The 25,711-nt window shown below is 32.6% G+C and overlaps 1 protein-coding gene across 1 annotated transcript in view; it reads right to left on the bottom strand.

Moving 5' to 3' along the window:
* Window positions 1–6,627: 6,627 nt before the first annotated feature.
* The window catches only part of Kif18a (kinesin family member 18A), a 69,842-nt gene continuing 50,758 nt past the window's right edge, over window positions 6,628–25,711 (bottom strand). The window contains exons 14-17 of the mRNA XM_047517536.1: window positions 15,934–16,375; window positions 15,084–15,191; window positions 9,227–9,336; window positions 6,628–7,225 (exon numbers count right to left, since the gene is read on the bottom strand). Of these exons, the coding sequence (XP_047373492.1) occupies window positions 7,143–7,225; window positions 9,227–9,336; window positions 15,084–15,191; window positions 15,934–16,375 (743 nt within the window). The 3' untranslated portion in view covers window positions 6,628–7,142. The remainder of the gene's footprint in view (window positions 7,226–9,226; window positions 9,337–15,083; window positions 15,192–15,933; window positions 16,376–25,711) is intronic.

Raw genomic sequence — 25,711 nt, 5'->3', positions numbered from 1 at the left:
CATTTATAACTAATTAGAACAAATTAAAAAATACCCAATTGCTTGAATGGTTTACACTTCAATGGGAAAGTCTCAGGGTGGCTTTATCGAAGTACAGCCAAATAGATGGTAGAAGCATTAGCTTGGAAAAGTCTACACGGAAGATGGTCACAATACATAGACTTATGTTACTGTAATTACTGAAGAATGTTCTATCTTATCCCACAATTCATGCCTCTTTGATACCTTCTGTTCAGTTCTGACTTTGTTGCTCATGTGCTAGTGATGACCATGCCAATTTGAGCCCTACTTAAACCAATTCTTGGCTTTCGTTTTAGAGGCATTTTAAAATTTGAGGATAGGTGTAGAATACCTATCATATGGAAGTGAATAATGTAGTTTTAGGTAACTCATGCATGAGGAGTGATTTAATTCAGACTCAGAAGGCAATATTTTAAGTCTTGGTCTCAAGAAGAAGGAGCAAAAAGAGTGAATATGAACAGACTAAGTATCTTAATAAAAAAAATTTCAGTTTAGTTATGGAAAGAATTTAAATGTGGCATGTCTTTGAGCAGTCAGAGTATATATAGGCATTTTATGGGAGGCTTGGAAAAGACTGATCCTTCACATCTCTCTGTGTTCAAAACCAATTAAAAAACAGATAAAAATAAGATCTGAATTAGAGTCCTTATACATTATAGGGCTTTCTTCTACTTCTTCCCAAATTTGGATCTTGGAATTTTTAGTCAGTTCCATGAAGGAACATACCTACCCTATACTCCAGAATAGGGTCTGAAGGAGCATTCACATGCAAACATACAATCCATACTCCTCAGCTCCTATCCTTGGTGCACACAAATAGCTCCATTAGGATCTCACTGAGCAAAGGAAGGTTTCTTATAGAAAAAGTGAGGCATTTTAATCAAACTCAAGCTCCATGGGCAGGCAAAGGAAAAGATATACTACTAAAATGATATAGTAATAACTTTGTATAAATACTCATTAATCCAACTTGTAAAGCATTTTAGATTTTGCTACAATGAGAAAGTTATGGGTTTACATTTTATTTATATTTTCAAAGAAAAGTAAAGGCCAGAAAGATTGAGCAAAATTTAGTAATTAATCAAAATTCTACAAGGAACATAGTGTCAAGATAGTGGCAAAATGGAATTCAGAACTTGATGCTTTAGAAAGGCAATATAGGGCCTACATACTGTATTTAAATAATGCCCCAGGCAAGCATACCCAATAATTATACACCATAATTGAACATTAACATTTCTGCAAAAAAGACTTTAAGTGTGCACACTAAGTAGGATAAAGACTTGTAGTCATACAATAAAAAAAGATAGGATTTACTTCCCAAATTACAAATAACTTACATTCAAAATCTGTGGAATTTTATAATTGTAAATAAGAAACTGTGAATCTGTAACATCACTTTTATTTATATTAACTAATTTTTAGTTGATAAATAAAACTTGTACATATTTATTATGTACATGATCTTTAACATCTACTTCAATGATTTTATGAGAAATAAGTAAAAAATGCATTTATTACATAAGAGTTCAAAAAAGTATGATTATTACGTGTTCATTAAGAGATACAGACTAATAGTTCCTTCCACCACAAGTGGTAGGACATTTCATAAGGCTACGGCTGGAAAAGTAAGGTCAGAATATCTTATGTGATCCTAAATCTTGCAATTTCATTTACACCAATGCTCTCAGTGAGTGGGTTTATCTTAGATATCTCCACGTTATTTAAATATGAAGAGGTCAAAAGATAATTTAAAATAAAATAGACTTCTTATGAATATTAATCCCTCTTCAGATTAGAAAGGATAAATTCAATATATATTATCAATTCTGCTGTAACTATTTTGAAAATGTGAATTTGCTTCTATACCATCGACATATTATTTGAGCATAATTAGAATTTTGTGCTTGCTTACACAAGGCTTCATCTAGCTGAAATAATAGGTGAACACAGAAAGCTGCACCCAGAAGAATTGACCTGCATGAGAATATAAAAATGAACACACCTTATGACAATGAGCTAGTCACCCACATCTGGTGTTATAAATTTCTGATTTCAGATCGTCCTCCTTCTATGACTTCTTGTGAATTCACAAGTTGCAATCCTATTTGAAATCCATTTCCACAAGCAAACTTCAGTTCTTTTTCAAGGTAAAAGGTGTATTTATTTAATGTGTAAATTGGGTTACTGTTTTAATTAGGTTGAAGTTTTGCTTTTAATGTCAGTGACAACGGTTTTGAGTGTTGTGCCACCAACTCCATTTCTTTCATAAATCTGTGATTTTATTCCATGACTGCATTAGCATCCTGAGTTTTAGAAACATATGGATCATGTTATAGCAGAGATATTATGCATGACACTTGGTGTGTACTTGCTATATTTTGAATGTGTCCCCCAAAAGCATGTGTTGGAAACTTAATCTTCAATTCAAGTGTTTGGAGGTGGGGCCTAAAGGAGATGTGTTTAGGTTTTATAAATGTTGTGCCTTCATGAATGGACATGTCATTATTGGGGTCCTTATAAAAGGACCATTTCTTTCTCCCACTTTTGTCCTTTGTGGCATGGGATGATGCAGCAGGAAGATCCTCACCAGAAGTCAGCATCTCTAGACTGCGAGGAAATAAATCTCTGTTCTTTACAAGTTTCCCAGTCCATGGTATTGTGTTATAACAACATGAACACACTATGACAGTCTACCTACATTTTGGCAGATAAGCAAAGTTAAGTGTAATTTCAGCCATGTAAGAACACATTCCTCAACTAATTTTAAAAGTAGGAAAACACAATCTTATTTTTTAAAATGATACGCTACAAAAAAAATTTGTTAGTCTTACTAAAAATGATTAAGAAATTGGTGGAATTTTAGCATTCATGTGTTCAAGGTGATTATCTCAATCTGGTGTGTTAAAAGATTTCTCTTGAATATACTCCCTCAAATCCCTATTGTCATAATTCTATAATTTTCTGTAATATTAGAGAATACTGAAATAATCTAAAGTATTATTCTTCAAAGTATATTCTTAGGGTTATTACTAATTCTTTGATGAAAGAAATAATTTTCACCAATTTTAAAATGGTCATTTTTTTTTTTTTTTAAACTCCTAAGCAAGTATATAATAAAATGACGTGACAAAATACTCCACCAAAAGGGAAAAGATGAGAGAAAAAACAAAACTGGATACTCTGGACAAATGTGGAAAAATTTTAATAATTAACTTTAGTTATTATGTTGCCATAACAGTATTTATTAAATTTGTATTTAAAAAGATGTTCATGATGATTTTCAATGTGAATACAAAAGCAAACTACAAAGCAATAAAAAAACTATGGTCTATTTTGTAAAAAAAAAAAGAAAAAAAATTCAAGGATCACCTACACTTAAGGTTTAGCATGGAACTTGAACTATTAATAGTGATTCTATTTAGGAATGATATTAGTAGGGGGTGAGAAAAAAACAAATGTAAAACAAATATTTACCTTATAGAGTTCTACTATCAATTTGTAGAACAAGATTTTTAAAATTAAATAATTTTAGTTCAAATCAGTATATTCAGTTAGAAACTGGAACAGGTATCTCCCTTGGGTCAGGTGGTGTGAGAGAGGCTACAAGGGGTATTTCTTTTTTTTTTTTTTAACTTTTAATTTTTTTTTTAGTTATACATGACAATGTATTTTGACATCATACATACATGGAGAATAAGTTCACATTTTTGTGGTTGTATATTATGTGGAATTACACTGGTCATGTATTCATAAACGAACATAGGAAAGTTAAGTCTGATTCATTTTACTTTCTTTCCCAATCCCATCCCTCTTCCCTTTCCCCAACTGCCTCTCCTTCCAGTCCAGTGAACGTCCACTCCCACTTCCCCTGTTGTGAATCAGCATCCACATATCACAGAAAATATTCTGCCTTTGGTTTTTTGGGATTGGCTTATTTCACTTAGCATGATAATATCCAGTTTCATTCATTTATCAGCAAATGCCCTAATTTCCGTCTAATATTCCATTGTGTACCTGTACATTTTCTTTATTCATTCATCTGGTGAACAGCACCAAGGTTGTTTCCATAGCTTAGCTATTGTGAATTGAGGTGCTATAAATATTGATGTGATCACAGCACTATAGTATGCTGATTTTAAGTCCTTTGGATACATGTCAAGGGGTGGGATTACTGGGTTAAATGGTGATTCCATTCTAAGTTTTCTGAGGAATCTCCATACTGCTTTCCAGAATGGCTGCACCAATTTGCAGTCCCACCAGCAATGTATGAGGATACCTCTTTCCCCACACCCTCACCAACATTTATTGTTACCTGTATTCTTGATAATTGCTGTTCTGACTTAAAACTGTTCTGAGGAAATCTCAATGCAGTTTTAATTTGCATGTCTAACTGCTACTGATGCTGAACATCTTTTCATATATTTGTTGACCAATCATATTTCTTCTTCAGTGAAGTGCCCATTGATTAATTGGGTTGTTTGTTTTCTGGGGGGTTAAGTTTTTTGAGTTCTTTATAGATCCTGGAGATTAATGCTCTATCTGAGGTGCAGGTGGCAAAGATTTTTTTCCCATTCTGTAGGCTCTCTGTTCTTGTTCATGACTATTGCCCTTTGCTGTGAAGAAGCTTTTTCATTTGATACCATCCCATTTATTAATTCTTGATTTTACGTCTTATACTTTAGGAGTCTTGTTGAGAAAGCTGGTTCTTAAGTCGACATGATGGAAAGTTGGGCCTACATTTTCTTCTAGTAGGCACAGTATCTTTGGTCTAATGCCTAGGTCCTTGATCCACTTTTGAGTTGTTTTGTGCAAGGTGAGAGATAGGGGTTCTGTTTCATTCTGCTACATATGGATTTCCAGTTTCCTCAGCACCAGTTTTTGAAGATGCTATCTTTTCTCCGATGTATGTTTTTAGTGCCTTTGTCTAGTATGAGACAACTGTTTTATATGGGTTTGTCTCTGTGCCTTCTATTCTGTTCATTTTGTCTTCATGTTTACTTTCGTGCCAATACCAAGCTGTTTATGTTACTATAATTCTATAGTATAGTTTAAGGTCTGGTATCATGATGCTAACTGCTAAGGATTGCTTTGGCTATTCTGGGCCTATTATGTTTCCAAATGAATTTCATGACTGTTTTTTAATTTCTTTGGAGATCATCATTGGTATTTTATGGGAACTGCACTGAATCTGTATAGTGCTTTTGGTAGTATGACAGTATTAATTCTGCCTATCCAAGAACATGAGAGACCTTTCCATCTTCTAAGATCTTCGATTTCTCTAGTGCTCTGTAGTTTTCATTGTAGAGGTCTTTCACATCTTTTGTTAGAATGATTCCCCCATTTTTTTTTTTAAAGGCTATTGTGAATGCAATAATTTTCCTAATTTCTCTTTCAACTGATTCATCACTGGTATAGAAACACAATTAATTTATGGGTGTTCAGTTTGTATCTTGCTATGATGCTGAATTCATTTATGAGTTCTAGAAGTTTTCTGGTGGAGTTTTTTGAGTCTTTTAAATATAGAATCATGTCCTTGCAAATAGGGATAGTTTGCGTTCTTTTCCTATTCGTATCATAAAAGGGGTCCTTCTGAGGTACTAATAATTTTCTATTTCACAATCTGAGGGCTGGTTACTTATGATTGGTTCACTTTTTATGTGAAGTTCATTTAAAAACGGTTTCATAATCACTTAATGAAATAGCATTCTTATTATAATTTAAATTCACATAGTTCTTGTTCATTCACATATTCAATGGCTTTCTTTTTCCACCCTCATTATGTTTGATTCCTCCTAATTTCTCCTTAATGTGGTTGTATTGTAAAAAAAGTATTAGTTTTTACAGAAGGCAAAGTCTCTAGGGACAAAAATGTCATATAAGAAAACTACAATCACACCTTATGGTATAAGGTGGACAATGAGGTATGGTGACTTAACAATACCCACTAGCCACTTATCAATATCTTGTAAAAATATTTCTTTTGAAGTACACAGTTACTTAAAATATATTGAAAGGATTAAGAGAGAGGTGGGATGTGAAAGTGATTGTTTAAGCAATACAATAAAAAACCTGTTACAACGGATCAAAAAAATACCTGCATGGTGGCTTTCTTTATGACAGACTCTGAATATATTTCTATGAATATGAAATTACTTTAGTGTTAGAATTGGAAGGAACTGTAAAGATTCTTTCTCTCACTTTGTCATACTTTAAATAGAAAATTTGACTAGAAGGCTCAAAATGTCTCAATTACTTATTGTATTCACTGTTTGTTTTGGTGTGAAGGTTTCCATACTAAACAAAATTAAAAGTTCACAAATACCAAATATTTGTTGTATTCAGCAGAAAAACAGGCCAAATAAAGCTGGTGAACAAGATTATCTATGTTGTAACTCCATGTAATTCCTATAACAGCAGGTATTAATAAAAACCTATAGATTATTTTCAGAGTTGGCTCTCGCACTGCATACATTGATCTAATCTGAAACACAAATCTACAAAATTCACACTTTATATATAATATAATTTAGTAAGGGGTAGTAATGAAATAGGAAAATCAAATACTTTAAAATCTACTTCTTTAATATATAAAGTAGCAAAGAACAATAAAAATATTTAATTCACAATGACCATTTAAATACTATTTACAACAACCTTAGCAGCACAAATATCTACATTTGTACAAAGTATTTTCGGGAAAAAAGTCATGTATAAGTAAAATAATGTATAAAACATAATAGAAGACCAAATACATCTTGGACCATAATTTATTACTTCTAAATTTGCCTTACTTTCAAAAAACAATAAGAATAATTAACTCTCTATTGTTTTCTAAAATGTTCTAATCAACTTGTAGCATAGAACTAAACTGCCACCATACTGATTTAGGGATTTTAAAGAATAACAACTATTTAAAAAAACTAAACATAACCTTTTCTGTTGACATTTTATATTTACTTAAAGTATAAAACAAGAAAACAGTTTCATTTTTTTGCTTGAAGATATCTGAGTAAACAGCTATATAGATGGGTTTCTTTCAAAGATTTTAAGTACATTTTAAAGGATGCTGACAAACACAAAAATAGATGTAATTTCATTTCCCTTGATTTCAAAGTGACTTATCTTAGATTTTCTTTTGAAATGTTTCTTCCAAATTTTCTAACCATGCTTGACTTGACTTTATAGATGTTTCTTTTATACCCTAGAGAAAAAAAGATGGATACATATAGTGAAGGTATCATTTAAAAAGTTCACTATTCATTTAACTTATACTAAATTAAGTCACTGAATAAACTGTTTCATTCACTTTTTCTTTTCTTCTCACTGATGAAAGACCATTTCTATAGGGATTTATTGCCTTCCTTTCTTGTATAATCAATTTTTAGAATGTCTTTAGATTATTTCCCCAGGGCTTTAAACATCCAAGTCTTTGCATCTAGTACTTCTAATAGTCTGCTTCAGATTCTTTAGCCCCCTTTTCCTTTTACCACCACCCTTCAAGTTGATTTTATCTACCTATGCCCATTCTTCTGGGTACTTATCTGCCTTTGCAATGATACTGTATTCAATAAAGTGTTGTTACAATAGGGAGCCACTGACTTTTGAGGTCAATCTAATTTTCTTGGTTACATTAGGTTTTAGAGGCATTTATATTCTTGACATTATTTCTTGTTTCTCTTAACTATTCAGTTAACAGTAGTTGCTTTATGTGCACATTGTTAGTTGAAGAACCCAAATGAACACATTCTAAAGAAGGCAATTATTACTATTCTAGAACATTTTGATAGGCACCTGGCAATTTCACTTCGAAATTCTAATGTATATAAAATACTATCTTTTACAAATGAATACCTCATTCTAAGTGCTCCATTATCCTTAACAATCTATACTTTTAAAAATCTAGTGCTAGTTCCTTTTCCCTTTTTGTTAAAAACTGTAGTTTAGTATCATCTTCTACTTTTTCATCTACATTTTTTTTTAAACCTCACTTCTCTTTAAATATGAGCAATTTGATGCATTTTACACCATTCTTTGACAGTAAGTCTACTAGAAAAACCAAATTTCTATGATTTGAGAATTTTTATGAGTTTATTATTTGATGTAGAATTAACTTCTTGAAGAGTTTTTCCAGGAGACAAATGGGGCAGTACACACTTAAACCAACTACAGATATCCACTGTTAAGCACAGTGTATCAAACCAAATAATTAGAGTAAATTTTCCATTTATTTATTGTCTGATTTCTTTTAACTTGCATAAAAAATATTTCTATTAAACTTAAGGTAAGCATTACAGAAGTAAGTATTTGTTAAAGTTACTGAGGATTTTTATGACTCTAACCAAAGAGCATTCATAGAAAAAAGCAACAACTTTCAAATGTTATTCAGAGACACTCATTATCTCACAACATTCCTTTACATTCTCTAAGTCCCTTTAGAGAAGAAACCCAACTGGGTCTTAATTTTTGTTTTCATTACAGGTCTTAGCACCAGGTGAGTGCTTAGTAAATAAATACTTTCTGAATGTAGTCTTAAGAACTGCAGTGTCAGAGAGAGGTCTAGACATCATGGCCATGAAACTCGCTGGCATAATATACCTCTAGGTTGAGCCAAAGGGCTCCTATTACCATGGATTCATGTCATTCCCATATGTAGTTGGGGGTAAATAGTCACCACCATTACTGTCTTTTATGATTTGTCAATGGGAGTTAGAATATGATTCTAACTCGGTACAAACTGGAGCCTGCACAATAATTACAAAAATAAGTGTATTATTTTTAATAAGAGAAAAATTTCAAGGGGTATCATTTATTTATAAAATATACTTAAATTACAAATAATATATTTAGTTAATTTGTAATTATTAGATGAATTATTAACCAATTCAGTAATAAGAGGCACTATAAATAACAAAAAAGGTTTAGAATGCAAAATTGGGGGACCTGGTTCTGAGTTCTGGCTCCATCATAATAATATCTGTTTGAATTTGGAAAAGTTCTTTAAATTTTGTACCTTAAGTTTCCTTATATTTAACATGTGTGGATAATCACACTTGTTTTCCACATAATAAAGATGACAAGTAGTACATAAAAGGGAATTTTTATGAGAACATTGCAAAAAAGCAAAAAAGCAAAAAGAAGCAAAGTACTAGATGTATGTTAGATAATCATGTCATTAAATATCAAATTAAGAGCTGAGACATACCCATTGTTGGTCTGTGTTCTTGTGAGAGCTTATCACTTGAATTATCTTGTCGAATGCGCTTGGCAAACCCATGATTTTCTTCAGCAGTTAATGGAGTATTTGATGTAGAACTTGAGGGTAAAGGTTTTTATTTAATAAAACTGTATATTTTTAAGTTCGAATTCATGTTATATATGCAACAGTAATAAAATAAATCAAAACAGAAATATCAAGTTGCAAAATCCCACAGAAAAAATAAAAGGCACTAAATATTTTCTGTCTTACAGAGAAAGTTAGTTGTGTGTGACTTAAACAATGTTTATTCAAGTTGGATATTATAACTGTGGGTGTAACTAACAATTCTGTAGCAAAATATTTCCAGGATGCTGTGTTGAAATGTAAGTAAGCACTGCTATTCAAAGTGTAGAGATAAGTAGTCCATGGTGACAATGGGTGAAAAACTAAGCTCTTATTGTCAATTTGAAGCAAGAATCTTAATCAGGAGAATGTAAATACCTGAGATTATCTGGAAACTTATTTTTAAATCAAAACTACAGATTTTAATAACATTTAAACTGTAATAGATCATTACAATGATAGATACTAAAATGAATTCCCTATTTTCATTTGTTTCATCCTCAAAAATTTTACCAACTTCACATTGTTAATGGGTCAAATTCTAATGCAAATTTAGTTGATGTATTATTAAGCACTCATTACAGCCTGTTACAGGTTATATAAATAAGGCAAAATTCCTGTCCTTAAAATTTATACAGTGGACATACAATGAGGATAGGGAAAAATAAGAAAGACAAATACTTGAAATAATATAAGGTACAATGGAAAAAACAGTGCTAAAATTTTTAGTCTCAAAGGAGTTATGGAATTTTAGATGTGGTAAGTTTGATAAAGGCTCTTAAAAATAGCAATCCATAGCTGGGCATGCAGCACATGCCTATAATCCCAGAGATTCAAGGTAGGAGGATTGTAAATTAAAAGCCAGCCTCAGCAACTTAGCAAAGCCCTAAGCAACTTAGTGAGACCCTGCCTCAAAATGAAAAATAAAAAGCAATAAGGGATGCGGCTGAGTGTTTAACTGCCCCTGGGTTTAATGCCTGGTACAAAAACAAAAAAACAAAAAACACACACACACACACAAAAAGAAGCAATAACTAGTTCTAGAGAGCACTGACTGATTTTTAAAAGGTTACGCTAGGGGCTTTGGTAGGTGAGAAACACCCCTTTTTTACACTAATTCAAATATGCTAATTTTATGAGTTTTTGACTAAAAAAGATATACCATTTTACAAACTGAAGCTAATTTGATTGTAAACTATGTTAATGATTGGGGGCTTCCCTTTAGTGACAACAACTTGCTCTTCTGGCAATTCAATTGTGGTAAATTGGTGTGAGTATATGTTCGTGGAACAGGGAGAAATTGCGGTATGCTCATTGCAAATAGTCAGAAATGCCAATTGAATATGATAGTGAAGAAAAATAGCCTGGCTTCTGAGAACAATGAATGCAGAGAAAAATACTCAACTTAAATACCTCAATTTTCTAGAGTGCCTGAGAAAAATGATTACGGTATTCATAATGCTGATTATACCTACTGAGTTTAAAAATGTGAATGAGACAAAAATTATGCAATGAAGTATTAGTGTTATACAAATATTTCATTCCTAAATGATGTTTAAAAAACTTACTATAAGTCAGGCATAGTGGTGCATGCCTGTAATCCCAGTGGTTCGGGAGGCTGAGGCAGGAGGACTGCAAGTTCAAAGTCAGCCTCAGTAACTTGGTGAGGTCCTGCCTCAAAATGAAAAATAAGAAGGGCTGGGGATGTGGCTCAGTGGTAAAACCTCCCTGGGTTCAATCCCTAGTTAGTACCCCCCCACCCCAAAAATTAACCCAAAAAGTTACTACAATTCTGTTTTGAATACTGAACACTTCTTGACTTTAAAGATTAATGTCACTGATTATTTTTGACTAGAGATGCTATTCTCTATGATTTATGTTAAAGCTGTCTTTACTATTTAATGATTCTTTACTTTGGCTAGTTCTAGGACCTTACTTTTCTACTTACAGCATGTACTTACTTGAAAATTAAACTTTTGAATAAATCTGTTAGACTAAGACTCATATTTCTGGGATTGAAATCTAAGCCTAATAAAAATATTTCGTATATTTATACATAAGTCAAGAACACCCAAACATATTTGGAATTATATAAAACAGTTCACTGATTAAGTGTTTATTATTTCGAGTTGGGCAACTTAGCAAGAACCTATTGCAAAGGATAAAAAAAAAAAAAGAAAAAAAAAAAAAGACTGGGGATGTAGGACAGTGCCCCTGGGTTCTATTCCCAATAATGCAAACAAAGTTTATCATTTATAATTTAGATTATAAAGAAAAGACTTAAAATTGAATATAAATACAAATTATGTTAAAGATATTGAGAGGAAATTCAGATTCTTCCAATATGTTTCTATATCTACTTATAAAGCTTAAGAATTAATCTTTTGCCTCCTTACATATATATAATGGTTCTGGTTAATAAATAATATATATCATACTCTTTTAGTTGAGCGAATTTCTACCTAAAATCATGAGATATCTTTCTAAATAAATTAAAATGAATAGCAAGTGTGAAACCATTTTTTGGGTTATAAAATAAACAAACATGGAGATTTCCTTCTTTATTTTTAAAAACCGTATTTAGAATATATACACACCTAAATATGTATATAAAGATACTAAGTGGAAAATACCAGAGTTTATTACTCTCAAGCTCATGTAGATTTAATTGAGGAAAAGGAAGATTAAAAAAAAGTAATTATGTACATTTCTAGCATTAATCTCTTCTAACCTTAGTTAATGGCAGGATCTAATTATTCGTACCAGAGGGAACATAATAGAGTAGTTAATAGGATATGAGAAATTGAGGTACTTTCTTTACATGTTCCTTAACATGATTTCATAATATGAGTTGCTCATGTACTTTAACTCATCTAAAACCACTCCAAATACAAATTCACATACCTAGACATTTCTTGAAAAATCATGGGATTTAGTAAAGACTGTGTTTACATTTTAAGATTATTCTTAGCTATACATTTGTCACATTTTAGTAAACACAACAGAGTATGTTACCAATAAAGAACCAGAAAACTCAACATTAATTAACAAAATGAAAGACAAAATTGATGGAATATAAATTAGTGATAAAGTGGATGCAACAGATGATGAGAGCTAGCTAGGCTCATTCATGAAGTGGCTGACTCCAATAAATGAGCTAGACTAATTGCATAATTCAAATTTGTGCCTTAGCAAAATATAGTAGATGATCCTTAGCTACAGTGTATTATTCCAGGGCCATATTAAATGCCTGAAATAATGGATCATACTAATTGCTATACATATTGTTTTCCCCTACACATGTCTATGATAAATTTTCATTTTTTTTTTTTAAGGAAGCAATTTACATCTTCTTTTTGGCATGTCCGAATTGACAGTATCATTGATTTTGCTTCCAGTCAATTGTTAGGTAAAACAGGGTGATCTGAAAAACAAGTACTGTACCAGGAGAGTTCATCTGATAACTAAGGTAGCTACTATGTGACTAACGAGCATGTAGCCTGTGGGCACATAGCATACACCATACTGATATGGTGGGTAAACTGGGTGCTTCAAGAAGTGAGATGGAGAGAAAGTGTGCAAGATTTCATCATGCTACCAGAACAGCATGCACTTTACAATTTATTAATTGTTAACTTCTGGAATTTTCCACTTAATGTTTTCAGATGTTGGTTCTGTAAGAGAGGACTACTATACACAATTTTAAGTCATGGACAGTCAGAGACATTCAAGAAAATCAATCCATGAAATTTAAATTTACACATTCCAAGGGTCTTCAGCACTTTGCTTTGGGGCGGCAAGAACAGATCCTAAATTCACCAATTAGAAAACACTGTATGAAGCATGAATAAATATGCTATTTTTAAATTTGTTTCCTGTAGCCTGGATGACAATAGGTCTATGGTAGAAAACAGAACATTTAAAAGGCTTATCTTAAGGCCTTCTACTTTTCTTCCCACAATAACATGGCAAAGAAAGAGGTAGAGCCTCACTAAGTGGTTAGGGCCTCAATAAGTTGCTGAGGCTGGCTCTTGAACTTGTAATCCTCCTGCCTCAGCCTCCCAAATCATCGGGATTACGGGTGTGCACCACTGTACCTGGCTCCATCTTTCTATCTTTTGTGCATCACTTTGGATATTTTTCTATACACCTATCTTCTAATTTGCTAATGTATCTTTTGGTGTGATTAATCTGTTAAGTTGATTTATTGAGTTCTTAACTTTACTACATTCTATCTTTTTAATTCCAAACTACTCATTTGATTCATTTTAAGAGAATTCAGTACTTTGACAATTTTTCTCTTACCTACTTTATTGAAATTAATCATAGCTAAAATTTTAAAGTTCTTATCTGAAAATCTTACTGTCTACATCATTTATGCATCATTGCTTCCCCCACCCTTCTTCTTGATTTTTAGTCAATTAGTTGTGTCTCCTGGCATACTATAATTTTTGCTTAAATGCAAAAAATTCTTCCAGAAATAATAAATTTCCTTTTGGTGAGAAGGCAAAGAGATAGATCACATTGATCTAAGTAAGGACTGAGTTGGTCTAAGGTCTGTTTCAGGCTTATGAGAACTAATCTGATTCTAGTTTTTCTTACTACTAGCTCTTCAAGAATTTCAAGTAAAATCTTTGATATTTAACAGGGCTTCCTTATGGTCCCTGAACTTCAATTTTTCTGTTGCTGCTCCATAAGAATGTCAAAATTCTGCTAATACTTTAGTCTCACAGCAGCTACTTTCGGCCTGGTTTCTTGGTGAGTCTCATAACTCCAGAGTTTAGAACTTGGCAAACCCTGAGGGGAAAAGCTGCACAGAGTGATTTTGTTTCCCTAGTTCAGTGAGACTGTTAATAACTCTTAAGTTTCAATTCTCTGTTTGGCCTCTATGAGTTAGGCCATGAATTGACAAGTACTAAATGGAGGTAAAGGAGCAGTGAAACTTGACTCTCTGCAACCTGTTAGACCTTTCCCTGGGATCTTGGATCTACAAGTCCGGGTTGCTTTGGTTGTTTTTTATCCAGTTCTTTATCCAGTTTTAAAAACTGTAAAACATTTGTAATTGTTTTTGATGGGTGGCTTGGTCTGACACAAGCTACCTGTCATAGCCAGAAACAGCAGCCTCTCTACTTCATTATATTTTAGTCATATATAAAAATCCACTAAAATAATATAATTCTAGGATGAAAGAAATTCAGTAATGTTTAAAAGGACAAATAATCAAGTGAGTAAAAAATTGCAACTAGAAGAAAAGTAAAGACTTAAGTGACATTTTGAAAGCCAGAAGATTTTCAATTTTTTTTAAACTTTTTAAAATACTTTTATTTATTTTTTATTTTTTTGTGATGCTGAGGATCGAACCTAATGCCTCACATGTGCTAGGCGAGTGCTCTACCACTGAGCCATAACCCCAACCCTAATTTTTTGTGATGCTGAGGATCGAACCTAATGCCTCACATGTGCTAGGCGAGTGCTCTACCACTGAGCCATAACCCCAACCCTAATTTATTTTTAATAATCTAAAAGATGGAATGCTTTATATAAATATCAAGTGAAATACTTGGGCTTCATCAAGATCTCCTTTCAATAACAGAAGTCCAGTGCCTCATTCAAAGCAATTTTCCAAAAGTATGCTTAGATATGACTTGACAGTCTAATTACAAGAAATAAGAAAGAGTTGTAGGAAACAAAAGTATAAAGATTATCTTCAGAGACTTAACCAGTTTATACTTAATCATACCTTATTAGTTTCTGTTTCTTTTTGGCAGCAGCAGTCATTGCCATGTAGGAGGGCATTATACTTGATATAGGCACAGCATTCTTAGCTGAGAATGAAGAAGGGTCAAGTCTGTATATTAAATAGTGGGAAAGAGAGAGAGAGAGAAAGAGAGAGAATAAGCTTGCTTTATATTATAGAGAAAAAAGGGAGATACTTTCAGAAACCATTTAATATGGATATATAAAGAAAAACATTCTTTTACACTACAAAATTCCCTTCACTTTTCCTGGGGTTTTCTTTTTTAAACACCATACGTAGAGTCATTACTAAGAACTTCTGTATTCTCTGAAGTAGAGAAAGGTAGAGGTATTTTCCTTCCCATATTTAGATTAAGTATGATGATGTAGATGAATATTTACTTTGATGATATGAAGTCAATGATACCTTGATTACTTCACAGTAAGCTGATTTTTGAGAAATGTGAATAAAAACTGAAATTTCCTTTAGTGAAGACATTAATGAATAATAGCAAACATGGTAATCCTCCAGTAATAACTTGTGTTATGTAACTTTAGAGTACGAAGAACAAACTAAGTATATTTTAAAGTCTCTTCTAGCTTAATGAGGCTCAACCAACTTAAGACATGAAATTTAAGACATTAAAATATTGTTAGTGGATTCATACTCAGAAATATAATTAAGATTTCATGTAAATAAAAATCATTTTATAATCAAGATAACACATCTGGTCATCCATGAAATAAACCTCAAATAGCTAATGATGAAAAAAGGAAGGTAATAGTTTAAGGGCTATGTATAAAACGAAACAAAACAAAACAAAAGGAAAATATTCTTTTTTTTTTTTTTGTACCTTTGTAAAGTGTTTTTGTTTGATAGTGATTCCTGTTTGGGTAATTTATTCTTTAAGCTCCTGGTATCTTCACATATAGTAAAAGTAGAGTCCAAATCCTCCTGTCCTTGTTCTATTTTCCGCTTAAGAGGGATATCTACTTCACACAACATTTTTAGAGAATTATCACTGATTATATTTGAGTTGCTGGCCTGAAAACTTTTAGTATGTAATGATGGTTTTATTAAGGCCACTGGAGGTGAATTTTGCAAAGTTTTTCTACAGTCTTCTGGAGTATACAAAATAGGTTGAAGTTCTTTGCTGAGAGAATCATTAAGTTGCATACTTTCAGATAGTGTAGGCTTCTGAGTATGTTTTGATTTTGAGGGAGAAGGCATTAATTTTCTGCGCGTTCTTTTTTGTGGAGTAATTTTAAGCAGATTAGGTTCACTTGAAGATGTGCCTGTTCAATAAAATTGAGAAGTTTAACAATGTTACCTAAATAGTTTTCTAATAATCTCATTCATTTTTTAAAATATCATTAATAAAAGTACTTTTTTCCCAGTTGATAAAAACATGGAAGAAAATAAGTTAGAAATAAAATATGGTTTATTGCTAAAAACTTTAAATAAAATTAATAAATTCATTATTTTCAATCAAATTCAACAATTCACAAGCAATTTCCAACTTCATGTCTGATGTGGGTTTAAGATATAATGGCAGTAACCAGTAAAATACCAGGTTAATGAAAGAAGTGTATCTGTTATGATATCAGGTACACAGCTCAGTATGCATTCTAGTTAATTTACTAGTATCTAGTATTATAAAACTCACAGATTTAGAAAAATTAGATTTAATATCAAAGACAAATGAACATAATTTGAAGAATTCACAGTATTTTAACTCTTAGCACTGTGAAAAAGCATAATCTCTGAAACATCGAGGACCCCAAGTATGATGAGCTTTGCTCAGTCTTATCTTACAACTTCTGCTGCTTTTCAAAATTATATTTTACTATTTCCAATGTTTTTGTGACCTCTACTTTCTCCATTCAGTAAATATATTTCTTCTCTAAAGAGTAGTACTTTACCTTTTTATCCACATTTTCTCTTAATTCTGTTTGTTTCATGGTACATGACATGAACTGCCTTTGTTTGGAGAATACCACTCATGGAAGAAACTATTAATATGCTATTTCTGTCCATGTTTTTAAATAATGAAGTAAAATTTCCAATTGGTTATATCTGCTTTACTATATAATATTAACTTATGCAATGCTGAAAACATTATAAAGGTTATTTCAATAGAGTAATTCAAAATTTCCACCAAGTTAAAAAATATAGTAATCACCAGTAAATACATGCATTATTCTTCTTATGTTAGGCTCTACTATGGGAAGGTTGACAATTACCCTCTAGGAAACACAATTTAAAAACAGGAAGAAAAATATGATCTCTGTTCTATTAAGGAATTTTACTTTTCTGAGAACTAGATAAATGAGATCTAGATCTTAAAATAATTTTCCACTCCCTTTAACATGACATTTGTCAAATTTTCCATTACCAGATATTTTTATACTAATGCTGCAGTGTAAAGACAGTTACTTTTCTCCACTGTGCTGCTACCACCAATTTGGTGGCTATTAATAGCTGGAAGATTAACTTCTTTTCCCATGAGAGGCAGCAGGGGTATAGAGGATAGAAAACTATATCGAGGATAGAGAACTGAATTGGGAGTCAGGAGACTTGAATTCTATTTCTGGCTTCACCAACAACTCACTGAGTGACCTTGGGCAACTCACTTTAGCAGTGTGGGCATTAATACCTCCTAGGAAAAAAAGGGATACTATCTTTTTATGGACAGGGAATTTTTCTAGGATTAGATGACAGAAACACTTAGGTTCAAAGAAAGGTTTTAGAAATATAAATATGCTTCAGCTGTTAGCATTACAACTTTCACAGGGAATACAGTAATTTATCTTCTAATAATTAAATTAATAACAGTTATCTCTAAAACAATATACTTCAAACAATGTCTTACTTAATTGATCAGATATTTAGTTTATCAAGGCAGATCATAGATTGTAATATAAAACAAAGTTATTGCTAACACAAGCACATATAGGTGTATTTGCAAATGCAGGTTTTATAACAATATTCAAAAATCCAGAACATAATGGAGCATGAAATCTCAAGGAATAAGGATTACCAAGTCACTATATTTCTGGAGGAGTTAATCTGAAGTGCTGACTCAGGATGGCAGACCACTTTTCCCTTACTACTACTAAACAGCATGAAAAGGGAGTCTTACCACAAGACATTAAAGAAACATCCACCAGTCCTATGGATACTTTAAACATACACCCAACATTGCATTTGGTATGATCAGATTAACAATTTGTCACCAAAAGGAATAGTAATGTCACAATAGTATATCTAAGCTATTACTCTTCTCTCCTATATGATTACTGCAGGATAAACATGGAGAGGAAATGTTAATATGGACTCACATACCACTGTTTTATTTGGCTTGGTAGAAGAGATATACAGCATGTACAAAACAAAATCTGAAGGGTTTTTTTCTTTTTATGCTCTCAATTATTAAATTCTGATAAGGCAATAAGAGGTGCAGAAAATGGATGATTATTTCAAGACTACTCGAAGACTGACTAGAAGCTAAGAAAAGTTCAGGGGACAACCAGAGCAAAAATAAAATTTAAAGGCTTAAGTAAAAATTAAACAGTCAACCTACTCTAAGTATAAAATGATAATAACCCCACTTGTTAATGAAAATAAAAACACACATATCTTACATGTCACTTAGAATATAATTTCTAGAATATATAAATAATTTTTCTCTCTTAAGCTAATTTTAGGTACTTTAAGAGGGAGAGAATTGGGTTAGGGGCACTGTAGAATTTATTGGTTGTTAAGAACTATTGAACATACTAGGTCTATGTTTATAAAAGAGATATGCTGTACTTTTCCATTAGGAAAAAGAGATGTACAGTAAATTTCCAGAAAAGCAGGCTTGGGATGTATAGATTGTCATGATTCAGTTTGGGAAAATACTATCTAATAAAATTCCATAATTATTGGTCCTATAGAGTAGAAAGCGATAAAGAAGGAATTTGGAGGCAGAATGTAATTCCTTTAACTCCATAAAACAAGAATGGGAATTACATAGTGAGGCTATTAGCTGTTCTAGGACCCTAAAAGATGATGGCTGCCAATGAAATACCCTGGCAATGTGGGTGTTAAGCAGGAGGGGCTAGGGAATTAAAAACACCTTGTTATAAACATGGATAGAAAAGATTGGCAGCCACCTGGGAAGACAAGAGGTCCTTAGTCCATCAAAGGAACTAGACCAGTGCATAACACACTTAAGTATAAGAGGTAGTGGGCAACAGTGTATCTTATGGTTTTGAACAATTTTGCTGTTTCTAGGTCATCTTTTGGGACTTTAAAACTCTTGAACATATTGTAGGTGTACTGCATTTCTATTGCCTGGAGATAGTTATATGATCCATAGGATGTAAGGGAATGAGACTTGTTGAAACTTATACAAATAATAATAAGCCTAATGTCAAGATATTTGAAAGAAAAAGTCACTACTATTATTTTTAAGACAGGATCATTGTTTTTTTTTAATGAAAGAAAAAAGTTATAGTCAGCTATGATGCAAAAAGCAAAAATCTAAGAGGACTGCACCTTTGTAAAGAGAATTCATTGTTATTAAGCCATGCTCCTACCATGCAGGGTATTGGGAATATAGTAGTAAACAAGACAGCTATAAAGTTACATTTTTAAGAGGGGAAGGCAGATATCAATGAATAAATAAACATGGTGACGAATTGCAAAGATAATATGGGCTGGTGCAGTAGCACTCACCTGTAATCCCTATGGCTCAGGAGGCTGAGGCAGAAGGACTGCAAGTTCAAAGTCAATTTCTAACTTAGTGAAGCCCTAAGCAACTGTCTCTAAATAAAATATAAAAATGGGTTGGGGATGTGACAATCCCTGGCACCAAAAAAAGAAATAAAAATATGGAATTGGAACAGAGTATGATGGAAGATTGAGGGGGTGGGGGTGATTTTAACTATAAAGGCCATCAAAGGCCAAGCTAAGAATGGGGATATGTGATCTAAGATTTGAATGGCTGTGAAAAAGTCAGCTATATGAAGAGAAGGGGAAGGAGGCAAGGAATAATAAAAACAAAGATCCAATAGCAATAATGAATTCAGATCAAGGAAAAGATAGGTGATTGTGACTGAAAGTGTGATAAGTTAGATCAAGTAGAAATGAGAAGCTACACAGATATTAAGGGGCCAACTTAGCTAAGGGTTTATGGACAAAGTAAGGGTTTAGATTTATGTGAAGAGCAGAGGGATATTTGTGAAGGAGTTTAAGTACAGATGTGATGTGATCTGATTGATGTTTTAGAAAAAAATTTGTTGTTGGGTGGAGAATGGAGTTTGAATAGGCAAGGGAATGGAGTTTGAGTAGGTATATGTTGATAGGGAATCAGTAACAACACTATTGCTGTAGCACATGCAAGAAATAATGAGATCTTGGATGAGAGTGGCTGGTGTCTTCTTGCATTGCCTCATTTGAAAACCATTCATACTAAGATATCAGGATCTAGTTTCCATCCAGATTCCCTTTAAAATGACTATAAGACAAAAACTTACTCTAATGTTGGTCATGGGAGAATAATATCATCTATATATATACACCAGAATACTACAGACTTTCTGAAGAATATATGTGAAGCTAGGAAAGGAATAAAGAAAGTCATGAAGATCAATAACTTGTAATAGTTCCTATGCTTCATTCTTTAGTGCTCTCTCAGGGAGTTAAGTAAAAGACAATGACTGGTGTCACTAAAGTCCCTTAAATTAGGACCAGGGATGAGGAGGTAGATGGAATAAGGAAGAAAAGATAAGGCTGATTGATATAGAAAAATGACAATATCTGAAGACTGGAAGTACTACTAAGAAGACCCAAAATAAAGTCCTAGCCCAGTAGGGTAAGTGCAGAAAGAAAAAGTAAACAGAAATGTGTCCTTCCTGTGGAGATTGCTCCCATCACTGGGGGCCATATCACATATGGATGAGATACTCTTGGGTGAACAAAGTGTCCACCTGAGACTATCTATGGCTTTGGTTCCCATCAATGTGCTATTGGATCAGTGAATAACAAAACATTTTCCTCTTAATTTTTCACTTTTTCAGACAGGGTCTTACTATGTAACTCAGGCTGGTCTAAACTTGTCAGCTCAAATGATCTTCCTGCCTCAGTCTCCTGAGTAGATGGGAATACAGGTGTGACCACCACACCTGGCTTTTTCTCCTTAATTTTATAAGTAAAAGTACACTTAAAATAAGCAAACAGAAAGTTTATTGCATCTAATAAAGGAAAATATAAAGGAATGGAAGAACTGACACACAAACTCAGGGCTTCTGATAATACAGATGCCAAGTTCTCCTCCACTACAAAATACTGAATCCCTACTACAGGAAGAATTCAATTAGGCAATGACTAAATAAAACATGAAATACTCACAATTGCACTATTATTTGAAACCATATTTTAAAGATTTGATGATATGGGAAATGTTTGTTTAATGAGGTAGCATATATATTTTATACAGAGTATGATCTTAATTTTGACAAAACAAAGCAAAAACCAACAACAACAACAAAAAAAACCAAATCAAAGCATATACGAGCAATTCCACAAAAAATGTCACAGGAACAGCAGAACGAAATTAGGCATAATCCATCATCGTATTAGGTTATAGGTTAGAAAATTGAGTGATATTTTTCTTTATTTGATTATTTTATATAATAAAATATGTGCTGCTTCTAAAAAATTATAAATGATAAAACAAAACAAAACAAAACAGAAGCAATGTCTGAGGTGAGAGAATGTTAAGAAGCCAATAAGAAACCAGCACTTTCAAATCTCAGAAGGTCTTAGTAACTAGTGGCATGAAGTAGTCTGTGAAAGCACAGAGCAGAGATAAAAAAACACAACTGGCTTAAAGTCTACATAAAGAAGCTGGATCTTCAGGTTGCCCTTGGAGAATGATTATACTTTTTCATCATTAACAGTTCATATTCTAAAACAATATAACATGAATTATACCCTAAATACATTAATATTTGTGTAGTCACACAGGATGGTATAGTATAAAATATGCTATTAAAACAAACAACTTAAAATCAAAACAAAAACAAACATTATAATGAAAATTGAGTCACTTTGCCTGACTCATTAAATTATATTTGTTAAGCAGTTATAACAATTATGCATAAGTGTTTGATAATTGGCCAAATGGTTCATTAAGAAGTAAACAAGCAGGGTGCAGTGGCACATGCCTATAATCCCCATGGCTCGGCAGGCTGAGACAGGAGGATCCAGAGTTCAAAGCCAGCCTCAGCAACTGCAAGGCACTTAGCAACTCAGTGAGACCCTGTCTCTAAATAAAATACAAAATAGGGCTGGGGATGTGGCTCATCGAGTGCACCTGAGTTCAATCCCCGGTACCAACCCTCACCCCCCACCCCCAAAAGAAGTAAACAAAATTTAGATATTCATCTCCCAGTCACATCTCTCTCAAACTTCAGGGACTTTAAGGAATATGATTGACTAATGGTAGTACAATAAAAGCAACAGAGTAGGTATTTTTAATTTGATAATAAAATATAATGAAGGCAGCATATTACAAAGATCTTTGATAAATTGTTTATACCTTAGGAAAAACATCTAAAAATATATTTAGTCAGCAGTACTGCTCTTTAAGTTACCTAATTCTAAATGCAAACTCATTTCTTCTACCTTATTACTTGTATCTTTCAAATATTTTACTTCTTCAAGAAGTCAATGCCACAGGTTTGTCCATGGACTCTGAAATATTTCCAGTAGAAAGCAGAAAAGAACTTTTTTTTTCATTTCTATCTTCTTAAAAATATTTTTAAGAAACTTCAGTGTATTCTTACTTTTAAAAGATGCTTTTAATAATTTTTATTATAAAAGTTTCCTTAAGTAGACAGGAGAATTAAGACTTACACATATTAGCATTTATGTTCCTATGTGAGACCACATGTTAGTATATAGGCAAATACATTTTACTTTGTAGTTGCTAAAAAAATTGGACAGACCAGGGAAGAAGAAATAAGTGGGGTGTGAGTTAAATCTTCCCCTCTATTAAAATTAGAACTTATCTAAACATATGTGAATCAAGAAAGAGCAGTAGAGCATACTATTTAGAAACACTGGGTAAATATTGAAATTTTAATTTAAGTCATTCAGCATACATCCCCAGCCCTATTTTGTATTTTATTTAGAGACAGGGTCTCACCGTTGCTGAGGCTGGCTTTGAACTTGAGATTCTCCTGCCTCAGCCTCCAGAGCCACTGGGATTACAGGCATGCACCACTGTGCCCAGCTGGCTTGACTTTTTTGATTAACAATAATTATAAACAGTTTCCTGCTGGGGAGAGGGAAGATGTGATAACTGCTATACAAGTGAAATTCTAAAAAGTGATGGGAATGAAAAGGAAAAAATGCACACTAAGGAGAGATTATTCATTAAAGGGAAAGTTACATAAAAAAGGTAGTATTTAAAATGGACTTTCAACATGGAGGAGGATTTAATAAGTAGGCATGTGAGAAGGAGAGAGAGCAAGCAGCATTTGGGATTGAGAAGAAAGTTTGGAAACTGCAGAAGCAAGGGAAAGAAAGAATATTTAAGAGAAGGTTGGGAAACCAGGTGCTGGATGGAAGTATGTCTGTAGCTTGACGTAGGCCAGGCAGAGCCTTTGAAACCTTCCCTAAAGCTCTGCACTTTATTAGGAAAATATTTTGGTGACAATGTGAAAGGCACTGTAGAGGAGAGTGACAAATAAATGGAAACTAGATGTCACTATAATTATTCATTCCTTGTGACAAATTTTCTTAAATGTTTCAAAGTAAATTGAATTAAGAAATAAAAAAAATTCCTTTTTCTGCTTTAAATAAATCTCTAAGGCATAACTACTAACTGGCAATTCATGTGATTTCTTATGTAAGGGGGTTCAATATTCAGTTTTAGCTTTCTGAAATATTTTACAGATGGTTCCCTTAAATAAAGATACTAGATAATTTATCACTAATGAGTTTAAAGTCCCTCTCTTAAAAAATGGGCAGGCCTTTTGGGTCATCTTTTGATGTGCCACATTGTGTGTTCTGAATGATTTCACCCAGAGGAACTAATTTATCAAAAGCTTAAGACTGCAAACGTTAAAAGATTTACAGGGCTGTATGTTAGTGTAAAAAGCAGAATGAAGTATTAAACATGAGTCACAGGCTGCAAAATAGGGTTCATGACAGTAAGACATTGATGAATGGGATTAGATCTAATTGAGGTTTGGTACAAAATAATGGCAGAGATTCTTTTGCTAACATTACTGTTAATATGTACATGAGCAAGTATTTTGGGAAATTAAGCTTAATCAAAATTAGGTAGCCAAGTTCTGAAGTAAAATCAAGTATTAATATGTGCATTTCAATAAATAATCATAGGCTACAAATGATGATACATTTATTGTACCAAGCATAAAATCTGGATTCTTTTTAATAGCTTTGTGACTCAGGGAATTAACAGCTACAAATAATACAAGTGAATGAATTTTAACTATTTTAAAAATATGTAAAGTTAAGGTACCACACCAAATTAACTAAACAAGCATTTTACAATGCTTTTCTTGCTGGCAATTGAATCCAGGACCTTGGGCTTGTGAGACAAGCACTCTACCAACTGAACTATATCCCCAACCCTTTATAATGCATTTATGAAGCTATTGTGGTTATTGCTGCAGTAGTGCCAACACAGACAATACCAGCTATATGCAAAATAATACAAAAAAGAATACATTTCTCATGTATTTAAGCTTCATTATAATCTTTTAAATTAATCCAGAACTTTGAGTAGTAAATCAACCATAATCTTCTAATATTTGTCTCTGCAGGAAACAGCAGTTACGACAGTTTCTGCTCAGTTTCATTTTCCCACTCATAGTTATTTAAGATGGAAAAAATAGGGACAATGCAGATCCTTTAAAGATCCTTTAATTTATAGCAATATTTGCTCATAGATGAACAATAAAACAATGTATCATGTACTTGAGAACTAAGGGTCAAATTAAGTGTATTTTGGTCTACAAGTATGACTTAGATATTGGTAATGATTAAATTTTGTTGCCCAATGGGAAAGAATTGAGAAGATTTAGTACAAAACACTTTTGCTACCTTATATTCATTATACGAAGTAGTATAAAGAGTTCCTGTTTATTTATTTATTTTTTAACATGAAATTTCCTTGTATTCAAGTAATTTTAGGGGGAACTTGAACTTAGGTAAGAACTATATTCAATCAGAATATCTTTACTATAAGACTGGTTCCTACTAGTATCTTTTATTGTGCATTGAGATAAAACCACTGACATAGGGTGCAAAATTTTTTAAAAAAGGAAAGGTTAGAGACAGAAATATTACTAAATGTGAGTTTCCAGATGGATAATGAGGAAATCTTGACTTTTCATTTAATGTCAGAAATTTTATCAGTTCCATAAATAAACCTTGCCGTCAGCACCCCCATCTTGCACAGCACTCAGTGAGCATGCTTTCTGTTTTCTAGACCCAAAATAGGTGCATATTTTACACCAAGTCAATAGATATGTAGTTTGGAGGCAGATTTTAAGCCCATAAATACCTACTCAAAATTCTAACATATTAAAATTAACCAAACTTTAAGT

Source organism: Sciurus carolinensis, chromosome 11, assembly GCF_902686445.1.
Source record: "Sciurus carolinensis chromosome 11, mSciCar1.2, whole genome shotgun sequence".
In the NCBI taxonomy this organism is placed as follows: Eukaryota; Metazoa; Chordata; class Mammalia; order Rodentia; family Sciuridae; genus Sciurus; species Sciurus carolinensis.
Note: the sequence above shows the minus strand (reverse complement) of the source record. Positions and strands in the feature narration are given on the sequence as shown.